Source organism: Lepus europaeus, chromosome 5 (genome assembly GCF_033115175.1).
Source record: "Lepus europaeus isolate LE1 chromosome 5, mLepTim1.pri, whole genome shotgun sequence".
Taxonomy (NCBI): Eukaryota; Metazoa; Chordata; class Mammalia; order Lagomorpha; family Leporidae; genus Lepus; species Lepus europaeus.
The window spans coordinates 36,595,251-36,615,920 of record NC_084831.1 but is presented as its reverse complement, the minus strand read 5'-3'; the positions used below and the strand labels follow the sequence as shown (position 1 = coordinate 36,615,920).

At 44.6% G+C, this 20,670-nt stretch overlaps 1 protein-coding gene across 5 annotated transcripts in view; it reads left to right on the top strand.

Moving 5' to 3' along the window:
• The window catches only part of ZSWIM5 (zinc finger SWIM-type containing 5), a 210,615-nt gene that overhangs the window by 165,272 nt on the left and 24,673 nt on the right, over positions 1-20,670 (top strand). For all 5 annotated transcript variants that reach the window (XM_062191178.1, XM_062191174.1, XM_062191175.1 and 2 more), the window contains 6 exons: positions 5,493-5,669; positions 10,305-10,451; positions 10,949-11,086; positions 12,562-12,822; positions 13,342-13,477; positions 14,628-14,785. In XM_062191178.1, the coding sequence (XP_062047162.1) occupies positions 5,493-5,669; positions 10,305-10,451; positions 10,949-11,086; positions 12,562-12,822; positions 13,342-13,477; positions 14,628-14,785 (1,017 nt within the window). The remainder of the gene's footprint in view (positions 1-5,492; positions 5,670-10,304; positions 10,452-10,948; positions 11,087-12,561; positions 12,823-13,341; positions 13,478-14,627; positions 14,786-20,670) is intronic.

Below are 20,670 nucleotides of genomic sequence, written 5' to 3'. Positions count from 1 at the left end.
TGCAGTGATACTGTACCTTTTCTGCCTACTGGCCTACAGACCTCAGCAGACATCAGCATCATATCCTATTAGTACATCTAACTAAGGTAATTTGATATTGGGAACTAACTGTTCTGTAGCCCATTGAAAGCCTTTATTGGTAAGAGGTCTTATCAGACACTGATTTTTATATTTTGTCTCTTTTATTTTAAGTGATAACTCTTGGTATTTTTTAAAAGATTTTTAATAAAAATTTTTAAGGTTTATTTATTATTTATTTGAAAGGCAGAGTTGCAAAAAGGCAGAGGCAGAGAGAGAAAGGTCTTCCATCTTCTGGTTCACTCCCCAAATGGCCACAACAGCCGGAGCTGGGTTGATCTAAAGCCAGGAGCCTGGAGCTTCTTCCAGGTCTCCCACGTAAGTGCAGGGGCTCAAGGACTTGGGCCACTTCTACCGCTTTCCCATGCCGTAGCAGAGCGCGGGATAGGAAGAGAAGCAGCCGGGACTGGAACTGGTGCCCATATGGGATTCTGGCACTGCAGGCAGTGGCTTTACCCACTACACCACAGCACCTACCCTAACTCTTGGTATTTTTAATCTCAAGGAGTAAATGGCTTGAATTGCTGTTTTCACTTGGCTTTCTTTTACTCTACCATAACTAATTATCTATGTTTTTAGACAAATAAGGTAAATAAAAGTTAAAAGTTTACAGTTTTACCACTTCTTTTAGCTATACCTTCTTAGCACTCATCCAGCCTCCAACAACACAGGAAGCATCCTTTTAGAACTGATTTTGAATAGAATAGAAAAGGTCAAATGCATATATACATATATGTGTATATATATATACACATGTCTCCAGTCTGGCGGTTTCTTTCTTGTTATACATTACTGGCTCTCCTTTGAGGACATTGCTTCCTCTGCAGTCTTCTCAAGTTGTGATTAATATATCTCTCTCATCCCCTCACCATGAGTGCTCTGCACTTATTCTAAAGGTTTTATTCTATTTTTTTTTTAATCTGGTATATTACACTAGGAATTATCTCTGACATCACAGATTTTTTTTCTTTTTCCTTGAATTATTATTATGAGTATATAAGCACATTGTAGTATCTCCCATCCCAAAACAAAACAAAATAAAAAGCACTCTTTTTTTTCCCCCAGAAACCTCTTACTTAAGGAATTCAAACTTCATGTATTTCGTAAATACAACTTTAGGAGCACAGTATTTCCTCCCACCTTACCCACCCTCCCACTTGCACTTCACCCTTCTTCCTCCTCCCCCTCCTATTCTCATTCTTATTTTTTACTAAGATCTATTTTCTTTTTTTTTTTTAAACAGGCAGAGTTAGACAGACAGAGAGAGAGAGAGAGAGAGAAAGAGAAAGGTCTTCCTTTTCCGTTGGTTCACCCCTCAAGTGGCCGCTACAGGCAGCGCTCTGTGGCCGGCGCGCTGCACTGATCTGAAGCCAGGAGCCAGGTGCTTCTCCTGGTCTCCCATGCAGGTGCAGGGCCCAAGGACCTGGGCCATCCTCCACTGCACTCCCGGGCCAGAGCAGAGAGCTGGACTGGAAGAGGAGCAACTGGGACAGGACTGGCACCCCAACCGGGACTACAACCCGGGGTACCGGTGCCGCAGGTGGAGGATTAGCCTAGTGAGCCACGGCGCTGGCCGTATTTTCTTTTCTTTTCTTTTTTTTTTAAGATTTTATTTATTTATTTATTTGACAGGTAGAGTTACAGACAGTGAGAGAGAGAGAGAGACAGAGAGAAAGGTCTTCCCTCTGTTGGTTCACTCCCCAAAATGGCTGCAATGGCCGGAGTACGCCAATCCAAAGCCAGGAGCCAAGTGCCTCCTCCTGGTCTCCCATGCAGGTGCAGGGAGGTCTGCACCTGGGCCATCCTCCACTGCCTTCCAGGGCCACAGCAGAGGGCTGGACCGGAAGAGAAGCAGCCAGGTCTCAAACCAACATCCATATGGGATGCCGGCACCCCAGGTGGAGGATTAACCTAGTGCGCCATGGCACCGGCTCCTAAGAACTATTTTCAATTAACTTTTTACACATACAATTAACTCCATACTAAGAGTTCAACAAATAGTATGAAAAAAAAATGTTCCTCACAGTCAAGACAAGGGCTGTTCAAAGTCATTGCAACTCAAAGTGTCAGTTTCACTTCTGTCAATTACGTTTTAGATACTCTATTAGTTATGACAGATCAGGGAGAACATATGTTATTTGTCCTTTTGGGACTGGCTTATTTCACTGAGTATCATGTTTTCCAGTTTCATCTATTTTGTTGCAAACAATAGGATTTTTTTTTTTCTGCTGAAAATACTCTTGTGATTTCACATGCCTCTCTAGCTACTGGACTTTTAGGTGGTAGAACTAGGTGGTAGAATTAAGACAAATTATTCAAAACAATAGTATTTATTTAGTCTCCATTTCCTCTAATCTTATCCAGTGTACTTATTCCAGTCAGGCTTTCAGTCCCACTGAAAGTGCTGAAACAGCTCTTGTTCTGGTTACTGATGCTAACCATTGCCTAATCTTGTGCTTAATTCTCAGTTGTAATCATACTTGACCTATCAGTAATTTTTTTTTGGACAGGCAGAGTTAGACAGTGAGAGAGAGAGAGAGAGAGAGAGAGAGAGAGAGAAGTCTTGCTTCCGCTGGTTCACCCCCCAGATGGCTGCTATGGCCGGCACTGCGCCGATCTGAAGCCAGGAGCCAGGTGCTCCCTCCTGGTTTCCCATGCGGGCGCAGGAGCCCAAGCACTTGGGCCATCATCCTCCACTGCCTTCCCGGGCCACAGCAGAGTGCTGGACTGGAAGAGGAACAACCGGGACAGAACCTGGCACCCCATCCAGGACTAAAACCCGGGGTACCAGCGCCGCAGGCAGAGGATTAACCAAGTGAGCCGCGACACCGGCCCCTATCAGTAATTTTTAACATATTGATCACTCTCTCCTTGAAGCACCTTTGTCATTTGATTTCCAAAACACTACTCTCTCTTGATTCACATTACTTCATTGACCCCTCCTTCTAAATATACTATCTTCCCCACTTCCCTACCTAAAAATGCTGTGATTCCCATGGCTTTAGTCATCAGGCTGAGATTCTTTTCCAACTCCTTTGGAGATTGCACTGTTTGAGTTGTTTCAATAATTATCTGTTCTAACAACTCCCAGATGTATCTATCTTGCTCAGACCTTTCCTCTGACTCCATCCTTGTGTATTTAACTGCTATTTTTTTTATTTCTACTTATATGTATTAATAGGGATCTTAGCAGAATTTTTTACCCTCAAGTCCCACCCAAACTTATTCTTCCTGCAGTCTTTCTTCTCTGTCTATATATGGTAACTCTATCTGTAAAAACCTTAAGGGCTGGCATTTTGCACACTGAGTTAAACTGCCATTTGTAAGGCTGGCATCCTATATTGGAGTGCCAGTTCAATTCTGGCTCACCCACTTCTGATCCAGCTTCCTGTTAATGTACCTAGGAAGGCAGTGGAAGATGACTCATGTACTTGGGTACTCCATCCTTGTGAGAGACCAGGATGGAGTTTCTGGTTCCTTGTTTCAGCATGGCTGAGCCCTGACTATTGCAGCTATTTGGGGGATGAACCAGTAGATTAAAGATTTCTCTCTCTCTCTCTCTCTTTCTCTCCCTTACCCTTCCTCCCTCCCTCCCTCTCTGTTCCTCTCTCTTCCTCCCTCCATCTCTCTATTGCTCTGCCTTTTAAATAAATAAATGTTTTTTTCAAAAGAACCTTAGCATATTCTTCATTCTCTTTTTTGCTCATCCCAGATCTAATCAATGAACAAATCCTAGATAGCATTTACCTCCAGAATATATCTAGAATCCAACTACTTAATCATCTCCACCACTTAACTGCTTTGGCCAGCTACTGTCATCTCACAGATTATTGCTGTGGCCATGTAACTCCTTCTCCTGCTTCTGCCCTTCCAGCTTATAATCTATTCTCAATACTGCAGCCAGAGTTGTATTTTTAAAATGCAAGTATCATCATATTCCTTCACAGCCCACCAATAGTTTCTCATATCACTCAAATTCATCTTTCACACATGGCCTCCAAGGTCCTCCATGACTGGCTCGCCAGTATCTCTTTGGCTCCATCTTTGATTCTTCTGCTTGCTCATTCCATCCCAGCCATAGTGGCCCTCCTCACATCCTGTAACACTCCAAATATATTCCTGCCCCCAGGACTTGGTACTTGCTATTCCTCCTGCCTCTTAATTATCTATAAGGCTTGCCCCTGAACTCCTACAGATCTTTCTTCAAATGTTATCTTTTTAGAAACTTTTCTATATAAGAAATAGCCCTAGAATATAGAGGGCTTCAGGTCTTTTTCGGCTTTTAATATGAATTTTGTGAAAGCCCTTAAGGTACTGAGACTGTAAAGTATCCTGCTATATATGAAACAAGTTATGGATTCGCTAGAGAAATTATGTAGCTGCTTTTGTCTACCTCTGACCTCTATGGAAGCATTACATATCATCATGATTGAGCAGTTGGGTATCACTGCCTCTCCTGTCTTTCATGTGACTCTGGGTCCCAGGAGAAATTGGTTTTCTTTAGAAAGAGGAAGGTAGTAGCCACGGCTCTATGCAGAAAAGTTCTCCCCATAGAGAGTACAGATACACTGAAAGGGGACCAGTGTTGTGTCTCAGTGGGATAAGCAACCACTTGTGACACCAGTCCATTTTGGAGTGCCTTTTCACATGCTGGCTACTTTGTTTTCAAACCATCTTCCTGCTATTGCACCTGGGAATACAACAGAAGATGCCCCAAGTACTTGTTTCCATGATACCCATGTGGGAGACCCAGATGGAGTTTCTGGATCTTGGCTTCAGCTTAGCCCAGCCGTGGCTGTTGCTGCCATTTTGGATGGATATCTCTTTCTCTGTGTCTCTTCCTCTCTCTATTACTCTGTCTTACAAATAAATAGTTTTTTAAAATAAAAGTTTATCCAAGAGGAGGCAACATAAGAGATACCCAGACAGAAAGCAGAGTGGTTGCTCTTGCTACCCATATACTATTCTTCTGTCCAGCCACCCACCCTGAAGAAGACCCACTGATAGAACTTCAAAGTATCCATCGTAGGGGCGGACGCTGTAGCACAGAGGGTTAAGCAACAGCCTGCAGTGCTGGCATCCCATACCAGCACCAGTCCAAGCCCTGGCTGCTCCACTCCAATCCAACACCCTGCTAATACATCTGGGAGGGCAATGGAGGATGGCCCAAGTCCTTGGACCCCTGCACCCACATGGGAGACCCTGAAGAAGTTCTTGGCTCCTTGCTTCAGCCTGGCCCAGCCCCAGTTGTTGCGGCCATTTGTGGTGTGAACCAAAAAAGGGAGGATCTGTCTCTCTTTCTTTTTCTCTCTGTTTCTCCTCTCTCTGTAACTCTGTCTTTCAAATAAAATAAAATAAATAAATCTTTTAAAAAATGATCCATCATGTACTGCTGCATTTTTTCCTTTCCCCAGACTCCTTATCCAGACCAAGAAGAACAGTGTTCACTAGAGCCATTGAGGGCCGTGAATTACATTGGCAGGACAGCCACCTACAGCGAATAATCAACAGCGATAAATATACAGCTCCCATCTGCCAGCGGGAAAGTGACAGACTACTGTTTAATTCTCAAGGCCAGCCACTGTGGCTTGGTAAGTCTATCCCTCTTCTATTTCAGAGCCTGGCCTTACCTTGTACCAGGCCTGACATCTTCACAGGTACTAGCAACACCAGCTAGAATCTGGACAGTTTTCACACAGACCTTTTGCACCTTTACTAGGGACTCGGGATATTTATTTGAAGCCTAAGCCGTGTGCATATGTTCTCAGCTGAGGTAGAGTAATCTTGAATAGGAATTCATATCCTGTCCTCTAAGCTTTGGGAGGGGAAAGGAGTTAATACATCTCAAAGAGTACTAATAAAACCATTAGTTTTCAGTTCACAGGCTCTCTCAATCCACAATGACTGAGTGACATTGTATTCTACTCTGAAACTATATCTTTTGCTTAAAAAAAAAAAGCACTGGCCGGCGCCACGGCTCACTAGGCTAATCCTCCGCCTTGCGGCACCGGCACACCGGATTCTAGTCCCGGTCGGGGCACCAATCCTGTCCCGGTTGCCCCTCTTCCAGGCCAGCTCTCTGCTGTGGCCAGGGAGTGCAGTGGAGGATGGCCCAAGTGCTTGGGCCCTGCACCCCATGGGAGACCAGGAGAAGCACCTGGCTCCTGCCATCGGATCAGCGCGGTGCGCCGGCCGTGGCCGTAGCGCGCTACCGCGGCGGCCATTGGAGGGTGAACCAACGGCAAAAGGAAGACCTTTCTCTCTGTCTCTCTCTCTCAGTGTCCACTCTGCCTGTCAAAAATTAAAAAAAAAAAAAAAAAAGGCACTAAGTTTGACACTAAGTTACTTTGTGCTAGTGACTAGGACACAATCTGCATGTCACCAAGCTGTCTTCCTTCCTACTATCCATAATAATAGGATAGATCCATTCCATCTTGAGTTTAAATCCTCCTCTGAAACCTGTTCCTGACTGACTTCCTATCAGTCTGTCCTTGACTTTATTACAGGATGCCCATTCCAAAATAGAAGTTCTTTTTTTAAAATATTTTTTCCTGAGTCTTAAAATAAATGACTTAAATTTTCATTGTCTTCTCCTAATTCCCTTGCCTCCATCCACACCTCATATTTTTGTCTTTCTCAAGATCTTGCTAAATCTGAAGATGTGCCTTTTTCTTAAAAGCCTTACTAAACTGTCAGTTACTAGCTGAAGTTCTCTCTGATAATCTTTGCTCTTCTCTAATCCAACACATTCGGAGAAAAACTGAACAAGCATGTGAAAAAATGTACATATCAGGCCGGCGCCGTGGCTCAACAGGCTAATCCTCCGCCTAGTGGCGCTGGCACACTGGGTTCTAGTCCCGGTTGGGGCGCCGGATTCTGTCCCGGTTGCCACTCTTCCAGGCCAGCTCTCTGCTGTGGCCCAGGAGTGCAGTGGAGGATGGCCCAAGTGGTTGGGTCCTGCACCCCATGGGAGACCAGGAGAAGCACCTGGCTCCTGCCTTCGGAACAGCGTGGTGCGCCAGCCGCAGCGCGCCAGCCGCGGCGGCCATTGGAGGGTGAACCAATGGCAAAAGGAAGACCTTTCTCTCTGCCTCTCTCTCTCAATTAATAAAAGTATGCATAAAACTAGGAGGTTCTTTAGAGGGAAAAGGTGGGGAAAATTGGAAACCATCTAAGTATCCAACAGTAGGAGACTGATTAATTCATTAGATATATGCATCTTCAGTGGAATGATATACAAACATTTTAATGTTATAGAAGCATATTTAGTGATATGGAAAACTATTTACAATATGCTATTAAATAGAAAAGCCAGTTATAAAGCAATAATTTTATATTTTTCATAAAAATTAATGGAAAAGTTTGGGTAAATATGAAACTGGAAAGAGTAGTTATTTCTGATTTTTATTTTATATTTTGCTTATTTATTTTGAAATTTTCTGCAATTATTTCTATAACCTTTTATGATTTATTTATTTATTTGAAAGGCAGAGCCACAAAGAAATAGAGAGAGAGAGACAGAGACAGAGAGGTGAGGTTTGGGTGCCCAAGAACTTGGGCCATTTTCCACTGTTTTCCCAGGCCATAGCAGAGAACTGGATCAGAAGTGGAACAGCCGGGACTTGAACCAGCACTCATATGGGATGTTGGCACTGCAGGCGGCAGCTTAACCTGTTATGCCACAGCACAGGCTGCTCTATAACATTTAAAATATATATATTTATTTTATTTATTTGAAAAAGTTACAGAGAGAGATAGAGACAGAGAGAGAGGTCTTCCATCCGCTGGTTCACTCCCCAATTGGCCACAACAGCCGGAGCTGAGCCAATCCGAAGACAGGAGCCAGGGGCTTCCTCTGGATCTCCCACATGAATGCAGGGGCCCAAGAACCTGGGCCATCCTCTGCTGCTTTCCCAGGTACATTAGCAGGGATCTGGACTGGAAGTGGAGCAGCCAGGAGTTGAACTGGTGCCCATATGGGATGCTGATGCTTCAGGCCAGGGCTTTAACCTGCTGTGCCACAGCACAAGCCCCTGCTCTATAACTTTTAATGTTACCTTTAAAAGAAGTCACAAAATACACCATAAAGCTTGTTATAATTGCTCACCTATTTATAAGCCTTTGGTAGTCTGATACCACCAAGATATACCCAAATTCCTGAGGTTGGCATTCAGAGTTCTTTAAAACGTCCTAGGATTGGGTGTTTAGCCTAGCAGTTAAGAGCCTATCAACACACCTGTGTCCCGTATCAGACTACCTCGGTTCAATATGACTCCAGCTTCCTGCTAGTGTAGACCCTAGGAGGTAACCGTGGGAGACTTGGATTGAGTTCTGATGTACAGCTTCAGTTAAGCCCTTTACTAGCCATTGCAGGCATTTGAGGAGTGAACTAGCAGGTGGTAGATCTCTCTCTTTCTCAAATAAGTAAAATTTTTTTAAAACTTTTAACTCTACATTCTAGACCCTACTTTTTCAGGCTATCTCTAACCACATAACTTAACTCTAGCTGCATGGAATTAGTATAATTATAATTAACATAATTAATTATAATCTGATGTTATATAGAATTCTTTTTGTACTTACATGCATTTGCTTACATGTTCCCTTTGCCAGGAATATCTTTCCCTGTTTGCCTCCTATTTAAAATTTTGCTTGTCCTTTAAAGCCCAGCTCAGAGGCCAGTGCTGTGGCAAAGCAGGTTAAAGCCCCGGCCTACAGTGCTGGCATCTCATATGGGCGCCAGTTCAAGTCCTGGCTACTCTACTTCCAGTCCAGCTCTCTGCTAATGTGCCTCGGAAAGCAGCAGAGGATGGCCCGGGTCCTTGGGCCCCTGCACCCGTGTCGGGGATCCAGAGGAAGCCCCTGGCTCCTGGCTTCAGATCGGCTCAGCTCCAGCCGTTGTGGCCATTTGGGGAGTAAAGCAGCAGATAGAAGACCTCTCTCTCTCTCTCTCTCTGTCTCTGTCTCTACCTCTCTCTCTGTAACTTTTTCAAATAAATAAAATAAATCTTTTTTTAATTATTTTTTTTAATTTTTTTATTTTTTGACAGACAGGGTTAGACAGTGAGAGAGAGAGAGAGAAAGGTCTTCCTTCTGTTGGTTCACCCCCGAAATGGCCGCTATGGCCAGTGTGCTGCACCAATCCTAAGCCAGGAGCCAGGGGCTTCCTCCTGGTCTCCCATGTGGGTGCAGCGCCCAAGCACTTGGGCCATCCTCCACTGCCTTCCTGTGCCACAGCAAAGAGCTGGACTGGAAGAGGAGCAACCAGCACAGACCCCGACGCTCCAACCAGGACTAGAACCCGGGGTGCCGATGCCGCAGGCAGAAGATTAGCCAAGTGAGCTGTGGCGCTGGCCAAAATAAAACTGTTTTTTAAAAAAATAAATAAATAAAGTCCAGCTTAGATGTCACTTCTTTGTTAATTGTTTTGTAATTATCTGTTTATGTGTCATTTGTAAGTTCTTTGAGAGCAGTGACTTTCTTTTCCATCGTTGTACATCCTTTGTCCAGCATACTACCTGGCACAAAATAGGTTTTCAGTAAATGTAGGATTAATAAATGAATAGGCTTTTCCCTTTGAGCAGTTACTTACTACCTCCACTGGGTTCCCATAGATGCTCACAAAGAATTACTACATTTTATTATATTATTTGTGGGTCCCTTTTTATACCATCCCACCATGTTGAGCCTACAAGGTAGCTCTTTTTTTTTTTTTTTTTTTTTTAAATTTTTTGACAGGCAGAGTGGACAGTGAGAGAGAGATAGAGAGAAAGGTCTTCCTTTGCCGTTGGTTCACGCTCCAATGGCTGTCGCGATAGGTGCGCTGCTGCCGGCGCACCGCGCTGATCCGATGGCAGGAGCCAGGTGCAGGGCCCAAGTACTTGGGCCATCCTCCACTGCACTCCCTGGCCACAGCAGAGAGCTGGCCTGGAAGAGGGGCAACCGGGACAGGATCGGTGCCCTGACCGGGACTAGAACCCGGTGTGCCGGCGCCGCAAGGCGGAGGATTAGCCTATTGAGCCGCGGCGCCGGCCCAAGGTAGCTCTTTTAAGGTAGCATCTATGACTTATTCAACTTTTTACATCCTTAAAGATAAAAACATAGCTTCCTAGTATATAGTAGATGTCACGTCAAATCCAAGGAACTGAACTGACCACAGACTGTGTTTATCAAGCAAACGATTTTAAATTTTAACCAGACTGAAATATTTTTTTCTTATCTGGCAGAGCATGTGCCTACAGCCTGTGCTCGGGTTGATGCCCTGCGTTCCCACGGTTATCCTAAAGAGGCCCTCAGACTCACGGTGGCCATTATTAATACTCTGAGGTTGCAGCAGCAGCGGCAGCTGGAAATTTACAAGCATCAGAAGAAAGGTACAGTGATTAAGAGCCGTCTATCCCCTCAGGCCTAAGGCTGATGAGAAGTCTCAGAGGATGCAAGGCGCAGACCTTAATTTTCATTTAAGTATCAAAGAATGGCAAGAGCTAGGCAATTTCAAATCATTTCATCTGCCATGTAGAATACCTCACTTGAACTTCATAAGTCCCAGTTTTCTCATCTGTAAAACAGGAACAGTAAACCTGCCTGCCTCTCTCACAGGGCAGTTGAAATACTCTCTAGGATCTGGCCTGAGAAAACTCTGTTCAAACTGTAAAGTTGTATTTATGTACGCACTGTCAGCTGCAACTTGACCTTAAAGAGGTGGTTGGTGAGCTTGTAACCAGTCCTATCAACCTAAGGCATGAAAATAAGGGAAGCTTTACTTTTACCTTCAAGGTCAAGGTTTAAGTGAGTCTGATAAGGAGACCCAGGCAGGGAAAGAATAGTGTTTCTGTGTTGCTCTCTGAAACTTTGACCTGCTTGTTCCCAGAGCTGTTGCAAAGAGGAACTACAACCATCACAAACCTGGAGGGCTGGGTGGGCCACCCCCTGGATCCCATTGGCTGCCTTTTCCTCACTTTGACTGAAGCCTGCCGCCTGAATGATGATGGCTATCTGGAAGTGTCAGGTATGGGGTCAGCCGGAGGCAAGCCTGCACTGCTCTTAGCAGCCCTTCTCTCCCTGCCAGACTGTGTTTTACCCTTCCTGTACCTTTTTGACCTTGTTGTCCAAACTGGGCCATCTGTAGATTTCCTCAGGCTTCCTCTTTTTCCTACTTTGCTTTCCACCCTGTCTAGCCCTGTCCTACTTTCAAATTTTACCTTGCCAGGCTTCCTTGCTCCTTTCAGTTTCCTACGATAAATGACTATAGAGTATGGTTCAAGGGGAACTAAAAGGGGTATAACAATTTCAGGAGTCAGAGACCAGTGCATCAGAGCAGTCTGGAAGTGGGAGAAGACTTCCATCAAGATTGTGTGTATCCCTTGCAATTACATTATACTTTCTGATTTCCTTTGAACTTTCTCCCACATCATAGTTTTGTACCAATTTTACAAATGAGAGATAAAAAGTAATCTAACAGAGTTTCAGAGTAGCCAGAACTAGATAGAAGCAATTTATTCTTCCTTTATGACATCAGTATATCATATACATACATCTGCTTTACTGTTTAATATATTATGCTTTATTTACAAATGAGTATCTCTGACTATACTATCATCTACTAAAGCAGAAATTATGACTTACCTATCTTTGTGTTCCTAGCACTTAGTATACCACCTGCCATGTAATAGTCTTACATAAATACTTAAGGGATGGTTGAAGGGAAAAAAAAAGAAACCAAGACTCTGGCTTGTACCTGTGTTCTTTTCCTGAAATTGTGAATTCAGTGGTGAAACATAGACATTATAAATGGATTATAAATGGATGAATTCAGATTTCTCTGAGTAGAGATATAAAGGGTGGTCCCCAAACAAGGTAGGCTGCTCTTATCTTTCCTCTCATCCCCTGCAAAAGGAATAGGCACATTTGGTCTGTTTCATCTGCACAGTGACATTTACATCTTGAAAACTTGAGGTTTATCTGTTCAAAACTGACATATACTTAACTTCTCCCAGATGCCAGGCCCTGAAGATAACTGGAGCAACAAGATAGTCTCATACTTTGCAGGGGTGGGGAACATCTGGCCCATGCATCGAATAATGCCTCCAAAATCATTTGATCTGGCCCTGCCAAGGCAACTGCAGGCAGGACTCGAAGTTCAATAAATCTATAGCAGGCTAATTTTTAAGTTGATAATTTTGTATGGCCCATGAATAATGTTATAAATACCCAGATGACCCTTGATAGAAAGGAGGTTTTCCACCATTGCGGGTATCCACACCCTAGTGAAAGAGACAGACAAAAATCAGACAACTATGACATTCTATAATGTACTAGCAAAAGATAAGATTTTATATTTCCCCTACTGGCCTAACACCTCTATATTAGGAAGGAGGTAGGTAGGAATTTTTGTGATTCTCTGTTACCTTTTCTCAGTATATTTTTCTTAATGCTCTGTGGTTCTGATTCAACTTTCCTGTACTATTGACCTGTTGCCCTCAGATATGAATGAAAGCAGACTCCCTATGTACCAGCATGTACCTGTGGCTGCAGGCTGCTCAAACAGCAATGAGTCCTATCTCTCCTTGGCCCTGGAAGTTGCTCTGATGGGTATGGGTCAACAGAGAGTGATGCCTGAAGGCCTCTATGCACAGGACAAGGTGTGCCGTAATGAGGAGCAACTCCTGAGCCAACTCCAGGAACTGCAACTGGATTATGAGTTGGTACAAACACTGAGGAAACAGTGCATCTTACTGCTGGAAGGTAAGTAGAGAAGGGGTATTGTCAAGATGTCTTTGACCTGTGACCCTGGGCTGCCTCTTTAAAAAAAAAGTTTATTGGAGAGGCAGGAAGAAAGACAGAGCTCACATTGGCTTGTTCACCTCCTAAATGTCCATAATGACCAGTGGGAGGACTCAAGGCTAGGAACTTAATCCAAGTCTTCCACATGGGTGGCAGGAACCCAAATATTTCACCCATAGATAGTGCCTCCCAGGGTGTGCATTAGCAAGAAGACATTGGAATCAGGAGCTAGAGTTGGGGATCAAACCCATGTACTCCAATATGGGAGGTAGGCATCCTAGCTGGGGTCTTAACTTCTAGGTCAAGTGCCTGTCCTTGGGCTCCCTCTTTATCAGAGCGTAGGCATAGGCATAGCTATAGGAACATTTATGACATTAATGTGTACCAAAGGTACACAAAGGATCTTGGGGGCTCTCATCTCCAGACTGATGAATGGAAGTATACTGATAAATGACTGGCTGGCTTATCTTCTTCCTGCAGGAGGCCCTTTCAGTGGTCTGGGAGAAGTAATCCACCGAGAGAGTGTTCCCATGCATACCTTTGCCAAGTATTTGTTCTCAGCTCTGCTGCCTCATGATCCAGACCTGTCCTATAAATTAGCCCTACGTGCCATGAGGTGGGTAGCTCTTCCCCAGCCCAGTTGCCTCCACCGAAGCAGAAGTCTCCAGTGCTCTTTTTCCTTTGCTTATATTTCTACTGTTTTCCTCTGTTAGTTCTGGGGACCTGCCACCAAGCCTGCTTTAAAATGACTCAGTTATCTTCATGTGATCATTCATGGATTCCTTGTTAGGGACTCTCTTGTCTCCTTGTCTATGCTTGCGGTGGTCTAAGAAGCCCATGACATGCTAATAGATATGAAACACCCAAGGCCTGAGTCTCCTTTCTCTGAGGCCAGTTAGACAGCATGGGAGGGGTTTGAGTTCTTCCATAGCTCAACTGAGTCATGGTTTTCAGACACAGATATCCAGAGGAACTTAAGGGAAATAGAGATAAATATGCTTACCCCAAGACTTCAGCTGTGGGCATCTTGTTTCCAAACTAGAATAGGATCCTTGGTTAAGGCAGATCGACCTCTGAGGTCCAGCAGACCATACAGAAGAAGAATTACAGTAGACCATAAGGCTGGGAGAAACTCCTCAGCTAAAACCATAAATTTCTTGATATGTATTTCTTATATACTTTATTTTTTAAAAAAAAGATTTGATTTATTTATTATTTATATAGTTCCTACTAATGATTTATTCTATTTGAAAGAGTTACAGAGAGAGAGAAGACAGACAGAGAGATCTTCCATCCACTGGTTCACTCCCCAAATGGCTGCAATGGCCAGAGCTGAGCTGATCTGAAGCCAGGAGCCCAGAACTTCTTCTGGATCTCTCACGTGGGTTTAGGGGACCAAGCACTTGGGCTATCTTCCGCTGCTTTCCCAGGCCATAAGCAGAGAGCTGGATTGGAAGAGGAGCAGCCAGGACATGAACCGGCCCCCATGTGGGATGCCAGCACATCACGCTCAGTCCACTGTGCCACAGCACAAGTACCTTGAACTGTCTTTTAAACCTTTTTGCAGTAGGGACTATTCAGCTTGAGTTCTGCAAGGGCCTATATATTCACCTCATATAATGTACAATAATGGATTTAAAAGCCTTCAAAACTCTTAGTTAATCCTTTCTTCCCAGTCCCTTCCCAGAAAAGAGCAAACTTTTCTAAGATGACCCAGGATGGCCAGGGTCTGGATTATAGCTGATGACTCTTCCTGGATCTTCTAGGTTACCTGTTCTAGAAAACTCAGCTTCTGCAGGCGACACTTCTCATCCGCATCATATGGTGTCTGTGGTGCCCAGCCGTTATCCTCGCTGGTTCACTCTTGGACACTTGGAATCACAGCAGTGTGAACTAGCTTCCACCATGCTGACAGCTGCCAAAGGTGAGTATAGGTAGACCTTGGCTCCTGCATCCTCACTGTGCCTGTCTACACACATGGCCTGTTAAAGGATGGCTTGCAGTCTTGTGAGAAGAAAGGCTGTATCTTCTTCCTCAGCCATTGAGAATGATAGGGGGAACCTCATATTGATTGCTATCATTAGAAGAGCACCTGTGTCCAAGCCAAAACTTTGCCTTAATAGCTAATTGTAGGACCATGAACATACAGAATTATGAGTTTTAAGAGGATTTCTAAATAGAGCCTTTATATGATAAAGTTCCATATGATAAGTTTACCTTTGTGAGCCTTATTTTCAAAGTCTAGAAAATGAGGTTCATTGCCAATTACCTGTTAGCCTCCCAGGGACTTTGGAATATCCTATGAAGAGATGTTTAAGATAGAACTACATAACCTCTGATAGATATGAGAGCTTGCAATTTTTCCAAAAGGTGTGCAATATAGAGAGATACTCAGGCCTTTAAGTTTACATGCATCTTTTTTTTTTTTTTTTTTTAAGATTTATTGACTGGGGCCAGCACTGTGGCATAGTGGGTAAAGCCACCGCCTGCAGTGCTGGAATCCCATATGGGCGCCGGTTTGAGTCCTGGCTGCTCCACTTCCAATCTGGCTATTTACTATGGCCTGGGAAAGCAGTGGAGGATGGCTCAAGTCCTTGGGCCCCTGCACCCATATGGGAGACCCTGAAGAAGCTCTTGGCTCCTGGCTTCGGATCAGCATAGCTCCAGCTGTTGTGACCAATTGGGGAGTGAACCAGCGGATGGAAGACCCCTCTCTCTCTCTCTCTCCTTCTCCTTCTCTCTCTGTGTAACTCTGCCTTTCAAGTAAAGGCAAAAGTTACAGAGAGGCAGAGGCAGAGAGAGAAAAATCTTGAATCTGCTGGTGGAAGAAGCTGTGAAATTGCTTAAAACTAAATTGCTTAAAACCAATAATAAAAGGCCAGTGCCGCGGCTCAATAGGCTAATCCTCCGCCTTGTGGTGCCGGCACACCGGGTTCTAGTCCCGGTCGGGGCGCCGGATTCTATCCCGGTTGCCCCTCTTCCAGGCCAGCTCTCTGCTGTGGCCAGGGAGTACAGTGGAGGATGGCCCAAGTGCTTGGGCCCTGCACCCCATGGGAGACCAGGAGAAGCACCTGGCTCCTGCCATCGGATCAGTGTGGTGCGCCGGCCGCAGCGCGCCTACCGCGGCGGCCATTGGAGGGTGAACCAATGGTAAAAAGGAAGACCTTTCTCTCTGTCTCCCTCTACTGTCCACTCTGCCTGTCAAAAATTAAAAAAAAGATACAAAATACCAAAGCTCACTGAGGAATAAAAATTAGCTAGGTATATTAACTAGAATAATAGATTATAGGGACTCAAAAAGATACTTGTATACCGATGTTCATAATGGCATTATTCACAATAGCCAAGGGTTGAAAATGAGTGTCCATCTACACATGAATGGATAACTACACTATGACATATACATACAATGGATTATTACTCAGCTATGAAAATTGAATATATTCTGCTATGTGGATGAATCTTGAAAAAATGCTAACAGAAATACGTCAGACCTAAAAGGATAATACTGTGTGATTCCACTTATACAAGTAACCTGGTAACAGCCACAGTGAAGAAATATTAATGGGATGTTTACATGGCCTTAGAATATCTCTCCACAAAATACTGACTGATCATAAATTAGGGAAAAAAGTATAATTTACTATAGCTTAGAGAAACCTAGGAGACATCACTTTATTCAGTGGTCACAGTTAATATCGTAAGTTCATTGGGGCCAGTGCTGTGGCACAGCGCATTACCATCTGCAGTGCCAGCATCCCATATGGGCAATGGTTCGAGTCCTAGCTGCTTCACTTCTGTCCATCTCCGTGCTAATGTGCCTGGGAAAGCAGCAGATGATGGCCCAACTCCTTGGGCTCCTGCACCCACATGGGAGACCTGGGAAGCTCCTGGCACCTGGCTTCAGCCTGGCCTAGCTCTGGCTATTATAAGCATTTGGGAAGTGAACCAGCAGATGGAAGATACCCCTCTGTGTCTCTCCTTCTCTCTCTGTATCTCTTTCAAATAAATAAATAACATCTTTTAAAATTTTTTTTTTAATTTTGTATAGACAGAAAGTGAAATAGACTAGAATCAAAATAGAGGAGAAATTCAAAGAATAGAGAAACTGGGACAATAAGGAATTATTTAATTTATACAGAGTTTCTGGGGTGATGAAAAATTCTAGAGGCCAGCGCCGTGGCTCAATAGGCTAATCCTCCACCTTGCGGCGCCGGCACACCGGGTTCTAGTCCCGGTCAGGGCACCGATCCTGTCCCGGTTGCCCCTCTTCCAGGCCAGCTCTCTGCTGTGGCCAGGGAGTGCAGTGGAGGATGGCCCAAGTGCTTGGGCCCTGCACCCCATGGGAGACCAGGAGAAGCACCTGGCTCCTGCCATTGGAACAGCACGGTGCGCCGGCCGCAGTGCACCTACCGCGGCGGCCATTGGAGGGTGAACCAATGGTAAAAAGGAAGACCTTTCTCTCTGTCTCCCTCTACTGTCCACTCTGCCTGTCAAAAATTAAAAAAAAAGAAAGAAAAAAAAAGAAAAATTCTAGAAATGGACAGTGCCTGGTTATTCTGTATTGTGATTGTAGAATGGATAATGGTGCAACATTGTGGTTGTACAATTTAATGTCACAGAATTATACTCAAAAATTGTTAAAACTGGAGGTAAGTGTTTGATGTAGTGGTAAAGATATCACTTGTAATGCCCACATTTCATATCATAGTGCTCGTGTTTGAGTGTCAGCTCTGATTCCTGTTCCAGCTTCCTGCTAATGCTTATCATGGGAAGCACCAGGAGGGGTGGCTCAAGTACTTGGGTCTCTGCCATGCATGAGGGAAACCCGGAATGGATTTTGCGCTTCTGGCTTAGCCTGACCCAGCCCTGGCTGTTGCAGGCATTTGAAGAGTGAACTAATAAATAGAAGATAGATCTTTCATACTGTCTGTCTGTGTCTCTCTCAAATAAAGTAAAAATAAATGAATATTTAAAGGTTAAAATCAGAGCAAGAGTTTGTTGTAGCAGTTAAAGCACTGGTTGAGATGGCCACATCCGTATCATAGTGCCTGGGTTTGATTCCTACCTCCAGTTTCTGATTCCAACTTTCTGCTATTGTGGATCCTGGGAGGCAGCAGGTGATAACTCAAATACTTGGGTCCCTGTCACCCATGTTGAAGACCTAGATTGAGTTCCAGGCTCCTTGCTGTGCCCTGACCCAGCCCTAACTGTTACAGATATTTGAAGAATGAAACAGCAGTTAGAAGATGTATATCTGTATCTGTCTGTCTGCCTTTCAAATAAATAAGTAAAAACTTGTATTTATTTGAAGAGCAGATTTAGAGAGAGAGATCTTTCATCCTCTGGTTCACTCCCCAAATGGCAACATCAGCCAGGGCGTGCCAGGCTGAAGCCAGAAGCTTCATCTGGGTCTTTCAAGTGGGTGGCAGGGGCCCAAGCACTTGGGCCATCTTCCGCCGCTTTCCCAGGTGCATTAGCAGGCATCTGGATCAGAAGTGAATTGGCAGCCGGCGCCGTGGCTCAACAGGCTAATCCTCCGCCTTGCGGCGCCGGCACACCGGGTTCTAGTCCCAGTCGGGGCGCCGGATTCTATCCCGGTTGCCCCTCTTCCAGGCCAGCTCTCTGCTACGGCCCAGGAAGGCAGTGGAGGATGGCCCAAGTCCTTGGGCCCTGTACCCGCATTGGAGACCAGGAGAAGCACCTGGATCCTGGCTTTAGATCAGCACGAAGCGCTGGCCGCAGCAGCCATTGGAGGGTGAACCAACAGCAAAAAGGAAGACTTTTCTCTCTGTCTCTCTCTCTCTCACTATCCACTCTGCCTGTCAAAAAAAAAAAAAAAGAAGAAGAAGAAGTGAATCAGCAGGGCTGGCACTGTGGCATAGATCAAGCATCCGCCTGCAGTGCCTGCATCCCATATAGGCTTCAGTTTGAGTCCCAACTGCTCTACTTCCAATCCAGCTCCCTGCTGATGGCCTGGGAAAGCAGTAGAAGATGGCCCAAGTACTTGGCCCTCTGCTCCCACGTGGGAGACCTGGAAGGAACTCTTGGCTCCTGGCTTCAGATTGGCCCAGCTCCAGCTGTTGAGGCCATTTGGGGAGTGAACCAGAGGATGAAAGACTGACACCTCTCTCTCTCTCTCTCTCTCTCTCTCTCTCTCTGCCTATGCCTCTCTGTAACTCTTTCAATAAATAAATAAATCTTTTAAAAAAAAAATAAAAAGAGACTGCCACATAATTTCCCAGAGGCTGTGCCATTTATATGACCACCAGTAGATGGAAGACCTCTCTCCCTGTCTTCCCTCTCTCTGTCTGTAACTTTGCCTCTCTAGTAAATAAATAAATCTTTCAAAAAAAATCAGCCAGGACCCCAACCAGTATTCATATGATATGCTGGTGATGTAGGCAGCGACTTAATGCACTGTGCCTCAACACCAGCCCAATAAGTAAAAATGTTTCTTTTTTAAATTATAGACTAATTTCTCGTGAACATAGGTGCAAATGTTATAAATAAAAATTTTAGCTTATTGTATTTGATCATAGATAAAAAAGATAAGTACATCACGGCCAACTCAGGCTAGTCCTAGATATGCAAGGTTGTTTTAACATTAGAAAATCAGTCCCTGTAACAGACCATATTAATAGAGTCAAAAAAGAAAACTCTTAGGACCAGCATGGTCATGCAGTGGGTTAAGCCCCTTGGTAAAGCTAGTGTCCCATATCGGAGTGTCAGTTTGAGTCCTGGCTGCTTTGCTTCCAATCCAGCTCTCTGCTATGGCCTGGGAAAGCAGTAGAAGATGGCCCAGGTGATTGGGACCCTGCACCCAAATGGGAGACCTGGAAGAAGCTCCTGGCTCTTGGCTTCAGATCAGTGCAACTCTGGCTTTTGCGGCCATTTGGGGAGTGAACCAGCAGATGGAAGACCTCTCTCTCTCTCTTACTCTCTCTGTCTTTGCCTCTCTGTGGCTCAGCCTTTCAAATAAATAAATAGATTTTAAAAAACAGAGAGAGAAATGAAAGGGCAACAAAGGAAAAATAGACAGGTAGGACTACATCACTATAAAGCTCTTGCCCAACATAGGAAACATTCAGTAGAGTGAAAAGGCAACATAAAGAATGGAGAAAATATTTGCAAATCATCTATCTGAAAAGGGGTTAATTTTTTAAATATATAAGGAATTCCTACAGCTCGATAGCAAAAGGGGGGAAATAACAACTTGATTTTATTTTATTTTATTTTATTTTTTTATTTTTGACAGGCAGAGTGGACAGTGAGAGAGAGAGAGAGACAGAGAGAAAGGTCTTCCTTTGCCGTTGGTTCACCCTCTAATGGCCGCCGCGGTAGCGCGCTGCGGCCGGCGCACCGCGCTGTTCCGATGGCAGGAGCCAGGTGCTTCTCCTGGTCTCCCATGGGGTGCAGAGCCCAAACACTTGGGCCATCCTCCACTGCACTCCCTGGCCACAGCAGAGAGCTGGCCTGGAAGAGGGGCAACCGGGACAGGATCGGTGCCCCGACCGGGACTAGAACCCGGTGTGCCGGCGCCGCAAGGCGGAGGATTAGCCTACAACTTGATTTTAAAGTGGGCTAAGAATTTGAATAAATATTTCTCCAGTGAAGATACACCATCATTAATCATCAGGAAATGCAAGTCAGAATCACAATGAGAAATCTCACAGCTGTAAGGATGACTATTATGGGGGAAAATGCAAGTATTAATAAAGCTGGGAAAAAATTGGAATCCTTATTCACTTTTGGGAATGCAAAGTGGTATAGCCACTATGGAAAACAGTATGGCAGTTCCTCAGAAAA